This window comes from Leptodactylus fuscus, chromosome 2 (assembly GCF_031893055.1).
Source record: "Leptodactylus fuscus isolate aLepFus1 chromosome 2, aLepFus1.hap2, whole genome shotgun sequence".
Lineage (NCBI taxonomy): Eukaryota > Metazoa > Chordata > Amphibia > Anura > Leptodactylidae > Leptodactylus > Leptodactylus fuscus.
This window is the reverse complement of record NC_134266.1, coordinates 90701371-90723551: the sequence shown is the minus strand read 5'-3', so window position 1 is coordinate 90723551 and position 22181 is coordinate 90701371. Positions and strand designations below refer to the sequence as shown.

The following is a 22181-nucleotide window of genomic DNA, read 5'->3' as shown; positions in this document are numbered from 1 at the left end:
TATAATGACCCCCATATCCAGTAGCATGACCTTTTCAGTGCCCCCAGATGTAGTATAATGAGCTCCTTAGTGCCCCCACATGTATTATAATTGTCTCCACACTTAGTAGAAAGGACCCTCGGTGCTCCTAACTGTTATATAATGGCCCCCACATACTGGACAGAGGGAGGGGAAGGCAGTGGTTTTTAGGTGTAATCAATTGTTATTGAATTTTCGTAAGAGAACACATAGAACAAGAAACAAGCGATAATATAAACATCACAGCAGCATGCATGCTGAGGGACGTACAAGCCCAGAAACGGGTAAGGGAGGAGAAGAACAGGGGAAGAAAAAAAGGAAGGAGGGGAGGAAGGGAAAAAGAGACATCGGGTGACACACAGATGCCAAAGGGAAAACAAGAGGAAGAGGCAGGGGTTCCCAAGGCTGGGGGGGGGGGGGGGTAACAAGAGAGAGTAAGACAGTGGTTTTTAATTACTAGGGACTGCAGGGTGTACCCAGGAGTAGCGTATAGTAGGTTGGGGCCCATTGCTCTTGTGCAGTGGTGCAATTGAACTTTCTCCTCTTTTTCTATTCTTGTAAGATCTGTTTCTCTCTCCTATTTCAAGCACCTATATGTAGTTTCTTGGCAATCTGATGTATGAAATTGCCTTCATTTTGTAGAACTAAATTAGACTGTGTTCACAGAGAAAGCTGTTTATGTCACGTTCGCTTTACCTTAATCTTTTAGTTTGCTGTCCTATAAGAATACATTGTAAATAACTTTTGTCAGCAATCGGCATTTTCCACGTTATTAATAACTGATTTTTATTTGACACTAGCTGGTACCCGCGACTTCGTCTGCGGTGATTGTAGAAGTGGGTATATACAGGCATGGGTAAGGTTTTAGTAGTGTGTAGAAGGTATGGGATATGAAATGTAACTTGCTGTAATTCAGAGAATACGTGAGACTTTTGTGTTGAAGTTAATTTGTATTTGAGCTGCTATATATACGGTGTTGTGAGAAACTTTACATAGTGACTTTGGGACAGAAGTATTTGAAGTTAACCCTTTCCTGCCAATGGCATTTTTTTATTTGGTTTTTCGTTTTTGACTCCCCTCCTTCTAAACCCCATACCTTTTTTATTTCTCCGCTCCCACAGTCATATGAGGTCTTAATTTTTTTGGGACAAATTTTTCTTTATGATGCCACCATTATTTATTCTATATAATGTACTGGGAAGCAGGGAAAAAATTCAGAATGGGGTGTATTTGAAGAAAAAATGCATTTCTGCGACTTTCTTACGGGCTTTGGTTTTACGGCGTTCACTGTGCAACCAAAATTACATGTCCCCTGTATTCTGTGTTTCGTTAAGATTCCGGGGATACCAAATTTATATGGTTTTATTTACATTTTGACCCCTTAAAAAAATCCAAAACTATGTTAAAAAATTTTTTTTTGAAAAGTCGCCATATTCCGACAGCCGTAACTTTTTTATACGTAAGTGTACGGGGATGCATAGGGTGTCTTTTTTTGCAGGAACGGGTGTACTTTGTAGTTCTACCATTTTCGGGAAATGTTATTGCTTTGATCACTTTTTATTCAAATTTTCATCAGAATCAAAACAGTGAAAAAACGGCGGTTTGGCACTTTTGACCATTTTTCCCGCTATGACGTTTACCGAACAGGAAAAATATTTGTATAGCTTTGTAGAGCGGGCGATTTCGGACGCGGGGATACCTAACATGTATGTGTTTCACAGTTTTTAACTACTTTTATTTGTGTTCTAGGGAAAGGGGGGTGATTTGAATTTTTAATCCTTTTTATTTGTTTTTATATATATATATTTTTGTTTTAAACTTTTTTTTTTGCATTTATTAGACCGCCTAGGGGTATTGACATGGGTGGGCGGTGTCGCGGATTGTCAGAGCAGTGGGGGTTGGCAAACATGGCTGCTCCGGAGCGTTATAGAGCGCCTCCTGGAGTATCGTTAAGGTGAGGGGCAAAGTGGTAAAGTATATGTGTATGAGATTGTGTGGGGTTAGGGGCGAGGCTGTAGAGGGCAATATGAATTTTGTGGCTTGCTATGGTCCAAAGTGTGTGAGATTGCAGAGATGGTGGTGTGAATTTGGGTTTTGTGGGGGTCTTGGCACAAACGTTTGTGCGCTATTGTGACGAAAAGTAGCCTATTGCGCAATCGGGTGTATTAACTATGTTTGTGGAAACTTTCAGCCAAATCGGTCGAGCGGGTTTTGCGTGATTGAGGAACAAACATCCGAACATCCAAACAACACACAAACTCACAAACCCACAAACTTTCACATTTATAATATTAATAGGATATCCTTATAAAGGGAGTCTGTCAGCAGTAAATCGGTGCCTTTTCAGCTTTATAGACATTTTCATTTAAATCACAGTCTTATTCATATGCAAATAAGGGAAAAGTACTTTAGGGTTTGATCTTGTCTGGGCTTTAGTCTTAGTTTTAAATTTCTGGGCAAAACATGTTTCCCTTCATTTGCATATACATAAAACACTGATTTACATGACAATAATAAAATATAATAATATAATAATAATAATAATAATAATAAAAACATATTTGGAAACTGTAGAATCCTGTGTACAAGGTACTGCGATTAGGGTTATTTACCAATTTACTGCTGACAGACTCCTTTTCATAACAAGGAAACATTCGGTGATGACATCCTTTACATAGTGTAAGCTTCACTTTTTTCTGTGTTTTCACTTGACTGATCTCTTAATTGGGAATAGTTTTTTTTTAATTTTGGCATCTCGGCCTTATACACTATCTCTAAGTATAATATATGGAATTGAATGGTCTATTATAGCCACATATACATAAGTGTATATTATTTGCTAACTTCTCCCTTTTTTGTTTACAGGTGATATGATATTGACATGGTGGATTTAACTTCATGGAAAGTGCAGTCACAACTCCACTGCCTCAGTTCATCACCTTTCATCTTCATAGCATGCAGAAGCTTCCCAGTTAGAGCTGCCACGTATTACCAAGACTCTTTCAGGAACAATGGGTTACTGCCAGCCCTTACAGAGTGGCAGTCCTAGATTGCACCACATGATTCTCAACAGGTCATAGAATAATCAAGGTGCATAAATTACAGTTTTACAATGCAGAAGTCGGGGATCCACGAATACATTCACAGTCCTAGGGGACAGCTCCTACTAGTTAATTCTCTGACATGTGGCCTTGAAGTTTGTCTAGCAGCAGGGGTCACCTTTGTTCCACCTTTGCTTCTAGAGGCCGGAGTGGAAGAAAAATTCATGACTATGGTACTAGGTAGGTAAATATGCAAACTGGTGATTTTAAATAATTATTACATTGGCATTTCATATCCCTGACTTGTATTAACAGTTATCAGTATAGCAGTGGAGACATGGCTAAACTTTCCACTTTTAAAAGTATCTTATCAGCTCAGGAGGATAAGGCAGGCCATGGGGGAGTGCAGAACCAGCCACAGTGGAGCAGCCATATAGCCGCTGTCCTGTGTCCCTGGCGATTAAACCTAGGCACACTTACACAGTCATACTGGAACAGAAAAGGGCCTTTCCCAAATTGTTGCTGCAAAGTTGCAAGCATACAATTGTGCAAAATGTCCCCCCTTCAGCAAATTTTACTCTTGGCACAATGCAGATGGATGGGTAACTATCTCCTGGTATTCACCAAACCCAGACTCATCACATTAGACTGCCTTGTGGAGCAGTGTAATTCTTCACTCCATAGAACACATTTCAGGGACAGCATTGCTCCCAGTGAAGTCGATGGACAGTGCTACAATACCAAAACACGTCACGTCACATAGTACAATGAATGAGCAGCACAGCTACCAGCATGTTAACAGAACCTAGAACTGTTCTGTCCCTGAACAGCTGATCTGTGGGGATGAGACCCTTGCTGATCTAATACTGATGTCTGGTGAAAGGTCCTCATTAAGCGTGAGGAATATTCACTTAAATACATCACTTTCTTATATAACTATTATTATTTGTAGTTTTTATGTTTGTAACATGTATATTTTATGTTTGTAACATGTATATTAGACCCTTTTTTGTTAATTTAAGATTATTCCTTTATTTCTAGGTATTGGCCCTATCCTTGGCCTTTTCGTTGTCCACCTAATAGGCTCTGCAAGTGACCGTTGGAGTAGCAGATTTGGCCGTCGAAGACCCTTCATCTGGCTTTTATGTTTTGGAGTAATGCTGAGCCTCATTATCATTCCTTATGCCAAATATTTGGCCAGTTTAGCCGGTCATCATCATGCTGGATTGGAAGTTTTCTTCCTTATATTGGGTATTGGGCTGCTAGACTCCTGTGGACAGGTTTGTTTCACTCCTGTAGAAGCGCTGCTCTCTGATCTGTTCCCAGAAGGAGAGGCCTGCAGAAAGGCTTTCTCAGTGTATGCCTTAACTGTTGGAATAGGAGCATGCATTGGCTACTTACTTCCTTCAGTGGACTGGAGTGACAGCTGGCTTGCACAACTGTTGGGTGGTCAAGAAAAATGCCTTTTCACACTCCTACTTATTATATTTTCTGGATGCATCTTTGCTACATTCTTTGTTTCAGAAGAGGTCTGGATTAATGCTGTACAGTCGGATATATGTTTAGACTCACCAGGCAAGGGATGGAATTGCATAAGGATATGTCATCTTTGGGCTTTACCACACAGGGTTTGGCGAATGGCCTTGGCACTCCGAAGTTTGTGCGGCTTGGTATCACGATTCAGGACATTTTGTTGCAGAGTCCCTTTTGCTCTGTGGCGCTTGTTTGTGGCCCAGCTATGCTCATGGATGGGCCTTATGACCTTTATTCTTTTTTACACTGACTTTGTTGGGGAAGGACTTTATCAGGGTGTGCCAATAGCGGAACCAGGTACTGAAGCTAGATTACGATATGATGAAGGTCAGTCACAGTGTATATACATGATGATACTTTAATAGCTAGTAGGATGTTATGTTTTCCATTCTAACCTTTTCTTTTACATTTTCTTTAGGAGTCCGGATGGGAAGCTTGGGCCTCTTCCTTCAGTCTGTGACATCAATAGTGGTTTCCTCCTCCATGGATTACCTGGTTAAGACATTTGGAACGCGCTTTGTCTACCTGGTTGCGGTTTCCTGCCTTCCTATTGCTGCAATAATCACATGCTTATCCCATAATATTATATTGGTAACAGCATCGGCTGCTATGACAGGAATTACATTTTCTGTACTGCAGATTCTGCCATACACTCTTACCTCACTTTATCATCATAACCGGCAGGTAGGTTATCGCATTGGCAAAGTCACTAATCTTTTATAATTTAGATGAAAAATTTGTAATACAACAATGCAAAACACTTAAAATACTGTATTCATGTTCTCTGTAAACTTTTGCCATTTTTTTTCAAAAGAGACAAAAAATATATAGCAAGGTACAATACCTTGTTTATATTAAGGTGTAACAATTTTTTTTACTATTGTGTAGGGTTGTTTAGTGAATATTCTTGTAATATACTTTATTAAACTATTTTACTGACTTTTTGTAGAAAACTCTGTAAAGTACTGTAAAGTTCTCCCTAGCAATGCTTAACTTTGACAACTGCTACATCTATACATAGAGGAAATACATGGTGTGTATGGAACGGATTCTGCCTGTAAATCTCCCCTAGTGTTAGGATTGAATAGGCAGCTAATGCAGTGACTGGCACAGACCAGAGGCATCGCTGTAGCGTCTAGACTGATAGATGAGCCTGGCCGCTGCATTCAGAATAGATTGTAGAGGGGAGAGTTTAGTGAGGGGAAGACCGATTAGTAAGGAGTTACAGTAGTCAGGGCGAGAATGAATCAGAGACAATAAGGGTCTTTAATGTATCTGCGGATTCTAGACATGTTTTTGAGGTGGACCTGACATGAGTGTATAAGTGTTTGGATGTAGGGGTGAAGGAAAATTCTGGGTCAAACATAACCACGAGGAAATGGGCATACTGTCTAGGAGTTATGTTAAGTAGAGATGAGCGAACACTAAAATGTTCGAGGTTCGAAATTCGATTCGAACAGCCGCTCACTGTTCGAGTGTTCGAATGGGTTTCGAACCCCATTATAGTCTATGGGGAACATAAACTCGTTAAGGGGGAAACCCAAATTCGTGTCTGGAGGGTCACCAAGTCCACTATGACACCCCAGGAAATGATACCAACACCCTGGAATGACACTGGGACAGCAGGGGAAGCATGTCTGGGGGCATAAAAGTCACTTTATTTCATGGAAATCCCTGTCAGTTTGCGATTTTCGCAAGCTAACTTTTCCCCATAGAAATGCATTGGCCAGTGCTGATTGGCCAGAGTACGGAACTCGACCAATCAGCGCTGGCTCTGCTGGAGGAGGCGGAGTCTAAGATAGCTCCACACCAGTCTCCATTCAGGTCCGACCTTAGACTCCGCCTCCTCCGGCAGAGCCAGCGCTGATTGGCCGAAGGCTGGCCAATGCATTCCTATGCGAATGCAGACTTAGCAGTGCTGAGTCAGTTTTGCTCAACTACACATCTGATGCACACTCGGCACTGCTACATCAGATGTAGCAATCTGATGTAGCAGAGCCGAGGGTGCACTAGAACCCCTGTACAAACTCAGTTCACGCTAATAGAATGCATTGGCCAGCGCTGATTGGCCAATGCATTCTATTAGCCCGATGAAGTAGAGCTGAATGTGTGTGCTAAGCACACACATTCAGCACTGCTTCATCACGCCAATACAATGCATTAGCCAGTGCTGATTGGCCAGAGTACGGAATTCGGCCAATCAGCGCTGGCTCTGCTGGAGGAGGCGGAGTCTAAGGTCGGACCTGAATGGAGACTGGTGTGGAGCGATCTTAGACTCCGCCTCCTCCAGCAGAGCCAGCGCTGATTGGCCGAATTCCGTACTCTGGCCAATCAGCGCTGGCCAATGCATTCTATTAGCTTGATGAAGCAGAGTGTGCACAAGGGTTCAAGCGCACCCTCGGCTCTGATGTAGCAGAGCTGAGGCTGCACAAGGGTTCAAGCGCACCCTCGGCTCTGATGTAGGAGAGCCGAGGGTGCACTTGAACCCTTGTGCACCCTCAGCTCTGCTACATCAGAGCCGAGGGTGCGCTTGAACCCTTGTGCACACTCTGCTTCATCAAGCTAATAGAATGCATTGGCCAGCGCTGATTGGCCAATGTATTCTATTACCCTGATGAAGTAGAGCTGAATGTGTGTGCTAAGCACACACATTCAGCTCTACTTCATCGGGCTAATAGAATGCATTGGCCAGCGCTGATTGGCCAGAGTACGGAACTCGACCAATCAGCGCTGGCTCTGCTGGAGGAGGCGGAGTCTAAGATCGCTCCACACCAGTCTCCATTCAGGTCCGACCTTAGACTCCGCCTCCTCCAGCAGAGCCAGCGCTGATTGGCCGAATTCCGTACTCTGGCCAATCAGCACTGGCTAATGCATTGTATTGGCGTGATGAAGCAGTGCTGAATGTGTGTGCTTAGCACACACATTCAGCTCTACTTCATCGGGCTAATAGAATGCATTGGCCAATCAGCGCTGGCCAATGCATTCTATTAGCGTGAACTGAGTTTGCACAGGGGTTCTAGTGCACCCTCGGCTCTGCTACATCAGATTGCTACATCTGATGTAGCAGTGCCGAGTGTGCATCAGATGTGTAGTTGAGCAAAACTGACTCAGCACTGCTAAGTCTGCATTCGCATAGGAATGCATTGGCCAGCCTTCGGCCAATCAGCGCTGGCTCTGCCGGAGGAGGCGGAGTCTAAGGTCGGACCTGAATGGAGACTGGTGTGGAGCGATCTTAGACTCCGCCTCCTCCAGCAGAGCCAGCGCTGATTGGTCGAGTTCCGTACTCTGGCCAATCAGCGCTGGCCAATGCATTCTATTAGCCCGATGAAGTAGAGCTGAATGTGTGTGCTTAGCACACACATTCAGCTCTACTTCATCAGGCTAATAGAATACATTGGCCAATCAGCGCTGGCCAATGCATTCTATTAGCTTGATGAAGCAGAGTGTGCACAAGGGTTCAAGCGCACCCTCGGCTCTGATGTAGCAGAGCTGAGGGTGCACAAGGGTTCAAGTGCACCCTCGGCTCTCCTACATCAGAGCCGAGGGTGCGCTTGAACCCTTGTGCAGCCTCGGCTCTGCTACATCAGAGCCGAGGGTGCGCTTGAACCCTTGTGCACACTCTGCTTCATCAAGCTAATAGAATGCATTGGCCAGCACTGATTGGCCAGAGTACGGAATTCGGCCAATCAGCGCTGGCCAATGCATCCCTATGGGAAAAAGTTTATCTCACAAAAATCACAATTACACACCCGATAGAGCCCCAAAAAGTTATTTTTAATAACATTCCCCCCTAAATAAAGGTTATCCCTAGCTATCCCTGCCTGTACAGCTATCCCTGTCTCATAGTCACAAAGTTCACATTCTCATATGACCCGGATTTGAAATCCACTATTCGTCTAAAATGGAGGTCACCTGATTTCGGCAGCCAATGACTTTTTCCAATTTTTTTCAATGCCCCCGGTGTCGTAGTTCCTGTCCCACCTCCCCTGCGCTGTTATTGGTGCAAAAAAGGCGCCAGGGAAGGTGGGAGGGGAATCGAATTTTGGCGCACTTTACCACGTGGTGTTCGATTCGATTCGAACATGGCGAACACCCTGATATCCGATCGAACATGTGTTCGATAGAACACTGTTCGCTCATCTCTAATGTTAAGGCCAGAGATTGAAATGTAGATATCAGGGTTAGGTCTGTTAGATAGTGGAAACAGTACTAGTTCAGTCTTTGAGAGATTGAGTTTCAAATAAAGAAAAGACATGATATTTGAGACAGCAGAAAGACAGTCGCTGGTGTTCTGTATTAGTGCAGGGGTGATGTCAGGTGATGAGGTATATAGTGGGTGTCATCAGCATAAAGATGATATTGAAAGCCAAATCTGCTGATGGTGTCCAATAGGGGCTGTGTAAAGAGAGGAGCAGGGGGCCTAGCCTTGAGGAAACCCAATGGCAAGGGGAAGAAACAGAGTCCTCAAAGGATACACTGAAAGGACACTGATTGATTAAAGGAGAACAAAAAGAGTGTGGAGTCCATGAGGCCGACAGAACGGATCATAGTGAGAAGGAGTAGGTGGTCAACAGTGTCAAATGCTGCTGACACATCCAGAAGAATAAGAAGAGAGAAATCACCATTAGATTTAGCCGTTAGGCTAAGTGCGGAAGTCAGATTTAAAGGAGTCAAGAAGAGAGTTAGCGGAAAGATAGCAGTAGAAGAGTTATGACAGCGTGTTTGAAAAAGGAGGAAAATATTCCAGAAGAGAGAGAGAGGTTCCATATTTTAGTAAAGTAAGTACTTTCTGTAGGTGACAGAGACTGGAGAAGGTGTAATGGGAAAGGGTCACTACTGCAGGTTGTAGGGCAAGAAGAAGAGAGGAGCTGGGAGACGTCCTCTTCTGTAATTGGTTCAAAAGATGAGAATGAACAGGACAAGGTGTGGTAGATGAGGGGTTCAATACTGTCTGGGCATTGGGCAATTATTTCCTGACAGATCTTATCAATTTTGCCATGGATATGAGTGGTCAGGTCTTCAGCATTGAGGTCTGTGACTGGTGCCTGCACCCTAGAAGTGAGTAAGGAGTAAAATGTTTCAAAGAGTTCTCTAAGGTTAAAGAAGAGAGAAGAGATGAGAGCGGAGAAATAGGCTAGTTTGGCGAGGTGAAGGGCAGAGCTATAGGTTTTGAGCATAAACTCGAAGTGGACAAAGTCTGAAGGTGTATTTTCTCCACAGATGTTCAGCTCACCTGAAGAAAACTCATCTGTGGTGTGTCAACATTTTTGAGTGGAGGAGGGAGACACCTCATCCAGTGCACTTTTAAGTGTTTCATTATAGTGACTGGTGACCAGATTCGCACAGGAGAGTGAAGAAATAAGGGAACGTAAGGACTGTAGAGTGTCTGAGAGGTCCTGGGTGTTAATAGCATGTAAACTGAGAGACAGAAGGTTATAATGAGAGCGTAGCAGAGAAGAGTTAGTAAATTTAGTCGGGGGAAGACAAGATCAAAAAGAGGAAAGTTGTGAACAACCAAAAAAAGTGGTGATCGCATTACTAATGTGGAGGAGCTATTATCTATGATGGGGGGCACTATTACCTGTGTGTTGGCAGTGCAGCCCAACCTCCACCTCCAACCCTTTTCAAACTCCACCTCCAATCAGCACTAACTCCCCTGCTAGGCCATGGAAACATTTTTGAATGAAATTGGTCCTTGCTGCAAAAAAGGTTGGAGACCACGGACTTAGATCATTGCTAAGGAGAACTTTAGAGCATGTTTGTTAAGTAAAAGGCAGTAAATTAGGATAATGACATATATTGCAAAAAAAGTTTGCTATATATCCCCGTAAAAGGATTCTATCATTAGAATTCCTTTTTCTACAAAGACCACGTTGGAATAGCCTTTTGAAAGCATATTCTTCTCCTACCTTTCTTTTTCTGATCCACGTCGCCGTTCCTGAGAATTTTCTTTTTTATTTCTTATGCAAATTAAATTCAGAAAGCACAAGGGGCGTCCACTGTGCTCACCGAAGATGCTCCAGCGACGTCTCTGTCTTCTTTTGCCGACGCCTCTCCACCGCGTCATCAGCCGGCACATCTGACTGCGCATGTCCTTTTGGCCATTTTCCTGTGGCCAAACGGACACTTGTGCAAGAGGCCACAGGAAAATGGCCGAAGAGACATGTGCCCCCTGTGTTTTGTGAAGACTCATTTGCATAAGGATGAAAAAGAAAATTCTCAGGAATGGTGGCGTGAATCAGAAAAGGAAAGGTAGGAGAAGAATAACCTTTCTATTGGTAGAGTCCCTTTAAACAATAGTACAGAAAACTAGTAAGAAACATTTTGCTACTTCATTGGGATACAAGATAAGTTAGGTCAGATGCAAAAAGTTATCTCTATCAGTCCTTTAAATTTTAAATGGGGATTTGAAGTGGGACTCCTGTTCTCACACTGCATTAAGGGGACAATATCCCTGACATACATCACACAACAGAGTATTGCATGATGACACACAATGTTCTGAGCAGAAGGGTTCTGCCTTGCTCTTGAAATTAAAAGGGTCGTGCAGGATAAAGCTTTTTTTTTTTTTTATGTTTGGCCGGGAATGGAGAAAAAGAAAAAAAAAAATACTCACCTGTCCCCGTGTCTCCCAGCACAGTCCGGTCCTGCTTTCTGTTCCAGTGGAAGTGTCTGCCACACGTAATCATTGAGGCCAATCAGCGGCCTCAGCAAAGGACACAGAACGTCACTACCTGTAACGTCCCATGTCCTTTTTTTGAGGCCATGGATTGAGTTCAGCAGTGCCTCAGGACCAACAGTGGCTAAGGTAAGGGACGTCATAGTGTGGCGGGGTCTTCTGCCACAAGAAAACACCAGAGCAGCAGAACTGGACTTCGTGGGAGACATGAAAACCAGAAACATTGCATGGATGGGGAAAATTTTAACTCACAAAGAACCAGGGTAGTGGATTCCCCATATATATCGAACCATAACCCCTTCATGGGCGTGCTGATACCTTAACACTTTACTTAGAAACAACTAAATAAAACAAGTGCGAAACAAAATGAGCGCTTCATTTACCTTATTTTGTTTTGTTTCTTCGTGGGAGACATGCGGCCTAATCTAAAAAAAATATCCTGGACAACCGCTTTAAGAGTTTGTTGATGTACAATTATTTATAGGTGGAGAATGTAAGGGTGAGTTCACACGGAGTAAAGTGCCGCATCATGTGGCACGTATACGCCGCGTGAGCTTTTGCGAGCCATATACGCTCCCATTGATTTCAATGGGAGCCGGGATCGTATACACGGCGCTATTTTGTGGCCGTGAAATTGCTAGATCTGTATGTGTTATCATGAATCACAATAAAAATGCTTATAAACTGCACATCAACCTTCATAGTTTAGTAACATTAAGGTGTAGTAAACCTAATTTTTAAAGAAGCTGAAGGAGAGAAGGCTCATAATCTACGTACTTTTATGCTTTATAAAAACTGAATCCTAAAGGGTTTGTCCACTTTAAGCCTGTGCCTCGCATAATGTAAGCAACACGTCAAAAACTGCAGCATTTTACAGTGATAGAAAAATTGATTGCTTCTTACCACTAAGTTGTAGTGTTGCGGGGTGCTAGACCAGCCTCTGGACCAACGAGGACGTCCACAATGGAGAAAATGTAAGAAGAAATGGCCTGCCACGCTCCGGAACTACAAAATTACTTCTTTATTTAGTCCATTAAAAACAGATCCACATAGAAGACATCAGAAAAAGATAGAAAAGATACACATGGTGCTGTAAAAATCGCTTACGCGTTTCGGGGGTAAGAAGACCCCCTTAATCATAGCATGCAACATATTCAGACTGGACTTCTTTATATAGTCTACTGACCAGTACCCAACTCATTGGGTTTACCTAATTGATCACATTAGTCACAGCTGCAATTTCGTTGTTAGTTTCTGTCTATAAAAAAGTTGTGCTGTTCAAAAACATACATGGAGTTTAGTAAATACTCGATTTATATCTTAAAGGAACCATAACATTCATGGAGTTTAACAAAGATTTATACCTTGAATCTTTAAATATGTAAAAGATTTGAAAGATTTAAAGGGTAAATACGAACCAAAAGAAGATGCGGATAAATACTATTCAACATGTGAACAATTGAATATAATTCCGATTAGGAGGAGACTTTTCAGTAACTAGAACGGAGGAAATAACTCCCATATAGATAAAGATAGAAATAAAGAAGCCAAATCAAAAACTACCTTATGGTTTTATGGCCGATCCATTGATGCTAAACGATAAGCTGCATTGTCAGGCCGGATATGTGTATAAATCCATGAATGGATATGCAGTTCCGCCTCCCGGGTCACGTGGTACAAAAGAACCAATCAGCTGCTGTTAAATCAGTTGACATACTGATATAGCGAACGGAGTAAAACCTTCTGACATAGCGGAGTGATGTTATAATAATAAGTTAATATCTCTATCTATATGGGAATTACAAGGGAAGAAAAAGGAGAACACTTAGTGTGTATATTAATAAATATATGAAAGATCAGTTCTAATGTTTAATCCTTGTGGGGCCCTGCTGTTAAACTTGTGAATAAACCAAGCTTCCCTCTTAAACAATAGAGCCTTAGAGTCACCGCCCCTTGTGGATGTATTAACTTTCTCTATTCCAGAAAAACGCAGTGTCTGAATACTGCCGCCATGGTATATGGCGAAATGTCTAGAAACTCCAGACATGTTTGTATTGTCAACTTTATTACCATCTCTAATGTGTTCGATAATTCTTGTTTTTACATTACGAGATGTGCATCCAATGTAATCTACCCATCCTTTTTCTTCCCTTGTAATTCCCATATAGATAGAGATATTAACTTATTATTATAACATCACTCCGCTATGTCAGAAGGTTTTACTCCGTTCGCTATATCAGTATGTCAACTGATTTAACAGCAGCTGATTGGTTCTTTTGTACCACGTGACCCAGGAGGCGGAACTGCATATCCATTCATGGATTTATACACATATCCGGCCTGACAATGCAGCTTATCGTTTAGCATCAATGGATCGGCCATAAAACCATAAGGTAGTTTTTGATTTGGCTTCTTTATTTCTATCTTTATCTATATGGGAGTTATTTCCTCCGTTCTAGTTACTGAAAAGTCTCCTCCTAATCGGAATTATATTCAATTGTTCACATGTTGAATAGTATTTATCCGCATCTTCTTTTGGTTCGTATTTACCCTTTAAATCTTTCAAATCTTTTACATATTTAAAGATTCAAGGTATAAATCTTTGTTAAACTCCATGAATGTTATGGTTCCTTTAAGATATAAATCGAGTATTTACTAAACTCCATGTATGTTTTTGAACAGCACAACTTTATTATAGACAGAAACTAACAACGAAATTGCAGCTGTGACTAATGTGATCAATTAGGTAAACCCAATGAGTTGGGTACTGGTCAGTAGACTATATAAAGAAGTCCAGTCTGAATATGTTGCATGCTATGATTAAGGGGGTCTTCTTACCCCCGAAACGCGTAAGCGATTTTTACAGCACCATGTGTATCTTTTCTATCTTTTTCTGATGTCTTCTATGTGGATCTGTTTTTAATGGACTAAATAAAGAAGTAATTTTGTAGTTCCGGAGCGTGGCAGGCCATTTCTTCTTACATTTTCAGCATTTTACAGTACCTGCAAAGTGCAGATAAATATCCGCAATGGGCATGCTGCGACTTGTAAATCGTCAATTATACCAATTGTGGGGAATGTAGCTCGGAAGCAACATTGGTGTAGACCCAACCAGTCAGAGACAGGGACACAAAACCATAGCAAACAAGTTTATTTCAAATAAAATCCAGCACCTGTCACCTTCGCACACTATGGAAACGCTGGCGGTTTCCGTATAGGTATAATGGAAACAGAAAGTTCGCAGAGGAAAATTCTGCGTTGTGGGGAAAATCTGCGATGCGTTTCCGCCAGTGCATGAAATATTTAATAGCAGAATACAGCTATACCCTAGTTTTCAGTACAAAGTGCATGACTATTCAATGTTGGCGGTTGATAGATGAGTCGGTAATGGACAGGTCTGGTCAAATGTTCTTCTGTAAGTGCTCATTTTGGGACCAGAGTGCAGTGAAAGCAGAGGAGAGTCCTGTAATAGACAAAGGTGTGGAGTTCTGCAGTAGAGAACATCAGAACTGAATCTGTAATAAAGTAAATGCCCTACTGGCCACTTGCTTTAGAGTTCTGTTTTTAAAGAGTGTAGCATGTAAAACTATGTTCACATCTGCGCCAGAGTCTCCCTCCGTTGAAGACTGCTTCATAGTGTCTGCCGAAAATCATTTTAAAAACGATAGACAACACACCTATCCCATTATAGTCAATGGGGTCCTCCAGGCTCTGTGTGTGACCACAGTTTTAGCAGTCTGCCTCTCTGGTCGGTTTCCCTAACGGACTCGAACAATGGAGAAGCGATGCTAGTGTCAACGTAGTGTAAGTCTTCACTTCCTCAGGTTCTTTGAAACGCAACCTCTGCATATTGTCCAAATGATTAATGATAATGGGGTTGTCCAGCCTTGTCTTAGCTCTCCTGGGGAAGAGAATCTGGGTTGGATAAGACTGGAACTTACATGTTTAGTAATGGTGATATCTACATAATAAAATAACATAATTACATAAACCAGCACGGTAAAAGCAAATCATTTAGAAAATGTAAAGAGTTCTTATAAAATTTACTGACCTAAGTCCCAGTGGTTGGACCCTGGAACCACAATATGTGACAGATTTGTGAAAAGGGAATTATAATTTGTTTACCTGCAGTACGTGAAATCATATACATATCAGGCATTTTATGGTTTGAGTTTTGTTACCAGTGGATGACCAGAAATTTAGATAAATGTTGTACAACATTTTTGCCATTTGCCTCCATTTACTCTCTTTTTGAATGTATTTCTTTATCTTATGTCTGTTTTCTTGCCTTCTGAATGGTTCTTCTTTTCTATCTTGCTTACCTTGGATGCTCATCTGCTCATGGACTACAGAAAACATTTCTTCTGTTCTGTAAGTTTTTCACCTCTTGCTCCTTCTGCATATATATTTGTACATATATATTTATCACTATTATATTTATAATTATTATATACTCACTATTGTGCTATTTAGATTCGTTGCTTTTAGGTAATGTCTCAGTTTTGTGCAGAAACTTGCAATGGTTACATTTCTCACATCAAAATTGGTTTCTCTCTTCAACAGGTATTTCTGCCAAAATATAAAGATGTGGCTGAACATGAGATACAGGAAAAAGAGAGAAAGCCCGGATTAATGAAAGAGGTGCAGAATAATAATGGGGCACCGTTGTTCTCGTCACACTCTCCATCTTTGTGTATTGGTCCTTCTTGTGACAACCCTGTCATGATGGGAGAACCCACTACCCCAAACAATGGGATATGTCTGGACATGGCTATACTAGACAGTGCTTGTCTGTTGTCTCAGGTGCTCCCCTCCCTTGTTATGGGCTTCATTGTACAGATGACACAAACCGTTACAGCCTACGTTGCATCTGCTGCAGCTTTTGGTTTGATAGCGATATATTTCTCCAACAAAGTTGTCTTTGATAAAAGTGATATGGTGAAGATTACACCTCTATAGAACCATGAAGGTCTCAATGTGTGATGTCAGGTACATTATTTATTTTTTAAGTGAAATCACTTTATTTTCCACTGGAATTTTTTTTTTTACCAATTACACCATTCCAAAATCTTCTCTAGTTACACCTAGTTCTTGAGCACTTATTTGTGTTGAATTTTTTATATTAACTATAAGGCCTAGTTTTGGTTGTATATTCTATATGTTTAATGTCACATTAAGGCCAGGTTCAGATTTGGCAGAATTTGCTCAGAAATTCTGCAACAACATACAAAACATTATGGCCCAAATTTACTATTGTAGTTAAGATTAGACACCAGATGCATCTCTGCTGCTATGTGGAACATCAAGTTTTGGGCTAAGATGATAGATATGTTGGTGTGAATACTTAACTTAAAAGCGCCCTAAGCGAACCTTCACACAGAGTTTACGCTCCGCTCATTCTGAACGTAAACTCGTTCCGAATGAGCGGAGTTACAACAGATCCCATTGATTTCTTTTTTTTTTCTTTTTTTTTTTTTAAATGTGGATTGTGAGCCCCACATAGAGCTCACAATGTACATTTTTCCCTATCAGTATGTCTTTTTGGAGTATGGGATGGAAATCCATGCAGACATGGGGAGAGCATACAAACTCCTTGCAGATGGTTTTTTGCCCTTGGCAGGATTCGAACCGTGGACTCCAGCATTGCAAGGCTGCAGTGCTAACCACTGAGCCACCGTGTGGCCCCTGATCCCATTGATTTCTATGAGTGCTGGCATACATGCATATCACATTGAAAGCAATAGGTAAAAAAGCCTCCCATTGATTTCAATGTGTTACGTGCACTAAACGGAACCCATTGAAGTCAATGGGATTCTGTTTTGCAGCGTTGATTCTTACGCGAGTTATCATGCCAGAATCGGTGCCGCGGGAATGCCCCCTAAGATATCTTTGATGGGTACAGAATTTTCCTAGTTTGCCAATACCTCAAAAAGAAGTATTGCTTAAACTGTCATGATATATTGTGAAAAAATATATTGAGAGGCTGACATCCATCTATAGTAGTAAAAATAATAGTAAAATTAAAATGACATTCTAAAATATATGTAAATGAAGGACATAAAATATGTGTTTTGTATATATATATATATATATATATATATATATATATATATATATATATATATGTTATATGTGTTTTTCCAAAGGCTTTGCACTTTGCAGAAGATATGTAAATCTCTGGAAGTTATTTATTAAGTTACATTACCTCAAAGTGAACTTGAAGATTGTACTTAATTCCAGTAAATTATTTGACTGTGGTATACAACCTTGTTAAAATGTTTGATGTATTTTCTACAGATATTTTTCTTGTAAAGATATTACATTTGAAGGTTATTTAATATGTATATACACAAGAGTTTTAAAAGGTATATTGTTAGTGAAATTTTTGTAGAATTTATTAATGCCAGCAAATCCGAAGAAAACTTATGCTGATGTGTCTGTACAAAATGTACATGTACGAATGTCATTGTTATACTTACATCTAGGTAAAGTCTGCATAAATACTTCAGTATCTTTGTAGTATATCCCATTACTTATAGGCTGGCATTACAGCACATTTCACAGCCCAGAGCTGCAATCAGATTTGGGTTGGCTACTTCTAAAATAAGACACCCCAGTAAGCGTTACTAAGCTTGCTTAGGGGACGCTCACACCCCTGTGCGCCCTGTGTCATTCCGCCTCTCCGTGGGAAAACCGTTTTTTTTTGGCCGGACACAAAGTCCTACATGTCTGACTTTGTGTTACGGCCAAAAATAAACGGTTTCCCAGCAGAGAGGCCGCATACGGACACCGACGATTTGCTTTTAAAACCTATTCAAATGAAAGGGTTTTAAAACTGACCGCTGGGAAACCGTCCCCCATCCAGTTTCTCCGGGGCTTAGGATGGAAACCCGGCGGAATGACACAGGGCGCACAGGGACGCAAGTGTGAACGCCCCCTTAATGTAGTTGGCCTAAGGTACTCTGCATTCTGGAAAAGTTTACATGTGATAGTGTACAGTGTTTTGTTTAAAGATGGCCATTTCCAGAATGCAAAATTTCCATATCAAATTTGGTACAGACACTGAACAAGGAAGGCATGCTGGGTAATTTGAGCTCAAAGACTTGCAGAATTGTAGCTCGAGAGAGTTTGACTGTAATGTATGATCTAATTTGAAATCAATACAAAATAAAGCAAAGTATTTGCAAAGTTGTTTAATTTTTATGGTTTTCGGGTTACTTATTCATCAAACCTTATTTGTGATGCCAGTAATAAGAATCTTATGTTAATCTATTCTCTTGTCCAGTCCTGTGAATACAGCAACTGCTGATTCTTATTACTGGTGAATTGGAAAGTGCTATTAGATCATTTTATATCAGATTATTATTGATACTGACTTCTCTCTACAAATTAAAACCTATGCAAGTAGTAAGACATACATATCTAGACTGTGGAATGAAACAAAGTCTATACTACTAGATGGAAAACGCGAAGTATGGTCCAGCAGCCACGAGTATAAACTCCTAATTTTATTTAATCCATGTAAAAATTGAACAGAATTATATTAAGATGGCAAAAAGTAATTCCCATGGAATAAAAATAGCGTCCTGGCTGACGCGTTTCAGAAGAGATGTTCCTTAGTCGTACCCTCCTGTTACGGTTCTGTCTATATATATGAAAATAATATTTTAATGTCGACAGAACCGCTAGGCTGCAAGACACTGCAGTGAGGTCCACAGGCCCCCCAGGAGGGCAGCCGTCTGCAAAGGGAACTACCAGTTAACTGCACTGGCAGTGGTGTTTGTGCAGTTCTGGTGTGAACTGAGTGCAACAAACTCTCACCAGTTAACTTCACTGGGAGAGCGCACCTGTGTATAACTGCTGGGTGAAGCCAATTAAGGCCTTGCAATAGTGATCTGCAAACTATCAGCAGAGAGCTAGACTCTAGCACATGCTTCACCCTGCTACACAGGGAAGGCTGCCAGGGGTTAAATGTCACCCCTGGTCAGTAACACAAAGGGCTCCACAACAGCTTTGGAGCAACAATATCAATGGACAGTTCAACTGGTTATTCAGGTCCCTAGCAGCAGTACCAAGGAATCCTATACTAGAACCCCTGAACTGACAACAGGAACCTAGCCCTGACCTCCTGTCTCAAGTAATTTAGTCAAAGTGTGAGCACCCAGTGGGCGTCGGCTCACACTATATAAAGGCAAGTCCCCGGCCACAAGGGCGGTGGCATAACTTCACCGGACATGCTCAGTATGGGCAGAATGGGACTTAGCCCCTGAGCGCCTCCAAAAAGGTCTGAGCACGCTCAGTAGGGGAAGAACGGGACTTAGCCTCTGAGCGCTTCCAAAGGGTCTGAGCACGCTCAGTAGGGGAAGAACAGGACTTAGACTCTGAGCGCCTCCAAAAGGTCCGAGCATGCTCAGTAGGCAGAAAGCTGGACATGCAGCTCACTGCACAACGCCGAGGGCGAGGGTTGCATTGGCCCGCAGGTGGCGCTGTGCGCTGTACGGGAAACCAGCAGGACTCCATCCTAACACCTCCTTAGTAAATGTACCAGCCCGGCAAAGCTTCTCAAACTGAGAGAGTTGGGAGACTGTGAGCGATACAAAGAGTGTGCGAACCAGGTGAACCACCTGCTGATAGTGAAGCCACTTCGAGGATAGGAGGCCAAGAGTAGAAGTGAGAAAAGTAAAGGGCCTAAGCTGTTCAGAGGTGCCTCCACTCCGTGTACTACACAGTGCATGGAGCTGGAAGTAGTTGAACTCATTCCCTGCCAGCCACTTTACAGGGCATGAAGCCAACTGTTTCCAGCTACCACACTGTATAGTGCAGACTGGAGGCCCCTCTAAACAGCTGATTCATGCAGGGGCTGGCTGCCACGATCAGATAGTTATGGCCTATCCTATGGATAAGCCATAAATAAGAAAATCATGGACAGATCATTTAAGCACATTACATTCTAAAACATATTTCCTACATGCCTATATACAGCAATGTTCGCTACTATTATTTTGGATGTGACTATTTATTGTCAAGAAGCCATAACAGATTCTCAAATGCTCAAATTATTCAGTAGGAATCCCATTGAAATACCACACACTGGACTTGTATACATTGTAAGGCCAATATGGTCACTGGACTGGGACATCAGGAGAAAAAAGACGGCAGCATCACACTGGAGCCAAGAGCTGAAAGCAATCTGCCACTGAGGTGCCAAGCATACATGTTAACAGGCCTAATTTTGCAGGACCATTTTGGGAACTTAGTCAGAATAAAGACATTAGAAAGGATGCTATGATGGGGATGTAGGAATGAGAGGAGAACCATGCTAGGAACCAGGAGTGAGAGGAATAGCCATAATGGGGCCCTAGAGGGGGATATTATGCAGGGGACTAAGAATGAGAGAGGACTCATGCTGAAGATCAGGAATGAAAGGGGGAGCCATGCTGGCCACTAGGAAGGAAAGGAAAGATCAAGATTTACAAAGATTCCATCATGAGGGCAAGAATGATGGGGCCATCTTGAATTAGGAGATGTGAAGGTCACCAGGGGAGTAAGGAAAAGTTAGGGCACCCTTGTGTACAGTACCACGGCTGTTTTATTAGCCCCAGGCTAGTCTTGGTTTCGTGTAATACGTTGATGTAATATCTGGTTCTGTGTAATGTTTGTTGACCTCCATTAGACTCTTAACCTGCATTCTGTATACTTTTTCTTTGAGCAGATGACCCATATAAAAGACCCCTTCTGTACAACTTCACATGGTCAGTTCAAAGAAGTTTCACTGTTCTAGAATACAGAGCCAAGTATCATCACATAAGTGATACATTGTTCCACTGTTTGAAATGATCATTATTGTTTGTAGGATCTGTAAATGTAAATACTACTCTTAGTTAGATTTACATATTATATTAAGGATTGTTGCTGCTCTTAGCTATATTGACATTTACACAAGGCATGGCACAGTACACAATTCTCATGAAAACCGTCACTAGACAATAAGGATGCTCATTCACCTTGCTGCAAATGTCACACTACCTGGAAAGACTTTTTAAAGCCAGGGCTCCACATTGCAAAAATGCAGCGTTTTGGCCATTGCGGAAATACTGCTGCAAAAAACACAGCGTTTTACAGTACCTGCAAAGTGGATGGGGGTCTGGCTAATTCCATCTACACATTGCAGAAAAATATCTATAGCGGAAATGCTTCATTCTTGTAAATTGCAGCTTGTCAATTATACCTACGGAAATGCTGGCATCTTCTGTATAGTTATAATAGAAGCAGAAAGTCTGCAGAGGAAAAATTCTGCAGATTTTCTGTGAGAAACGCTGTGGTGGAAAACACGTGTTTCTGATGCCGTTTTTTCTGCAGTGACTCGCTATGTGGGGCTTTAGCCTAAGTCACAGTTTGTTCAATGCTGTGAAAATGGATCATGTTTTACTATCAACAGGATCTAGACCCATTTGGCCTAATTGTACGGGGAGGTGATATAGACAATTTGTTACCCACAGTTACTACTACATATCATCCTAAATATACCTGCCTATTGTCCTAGATGAATGCACCTTTATGTCTATTGTGAATAAGGACTTAATATTTCAGAAAGTTTCTCTATAGTGGCTGAACTCCAGCAAGATTGTAAATCATTCTTTGTTAAAGCCCTGCCATTAATGTGAAACCATATCCAAAAATAAGTGATTGGCAAAATAAGATAAAGGCAAACAATTCAATTCCCACCAGAGGAAGGTGTCTTCAGATAAAATAAGTATATACTCGAGTATAAGCCAAATTTTTCAGCCCAGTTTTTGTGCTGAAAAAGCCCCCCTTGGCTTATACTCGAGGCAGCAAAAAAAAAAAAAAATGTTTTGTTTTTTTTTGTTTTTTTTTTAGTGTGTGTGTGTGTGTGTGTGGGGGGGGGGTCT

The 22181-nt window shown here is 41.6% G+C and overlaps 1 protein-coding gene across 1 annotated transcript in view; it reads left to right on the top strand.

The window, feature by feature from the left end:
- Positions 1-16258, top strand: part of SLC45A3 (solute carrier family 45 member 3) — a 48422-nt gene extending 32164 nt beyond the window's left edge. Inside the window, exons 2-5 of the mRNA XM_075264161.1 lie at positions 2884-3299; positions 4101-4919; positions 5011-5276; positions 15835-16258. Coding sequence (XP_075120262.1) covers positions 3131-3299; positions 4101-4919; positions 5011-5276; positions 15835-16230 — 1650 coding nt within the window. The 5' untranslated portion in view covers positions 2884-3130 and the 3' untranslated portion in view covers positions 16231-16258. The remainder of the gene's footprint in view (positions 1-2883; positions 3300-4100; positions 4920-5010; positions 5277-15834) is intronic.
- Positions 16259-22181: the final 5923 nt, after the last annotated feature.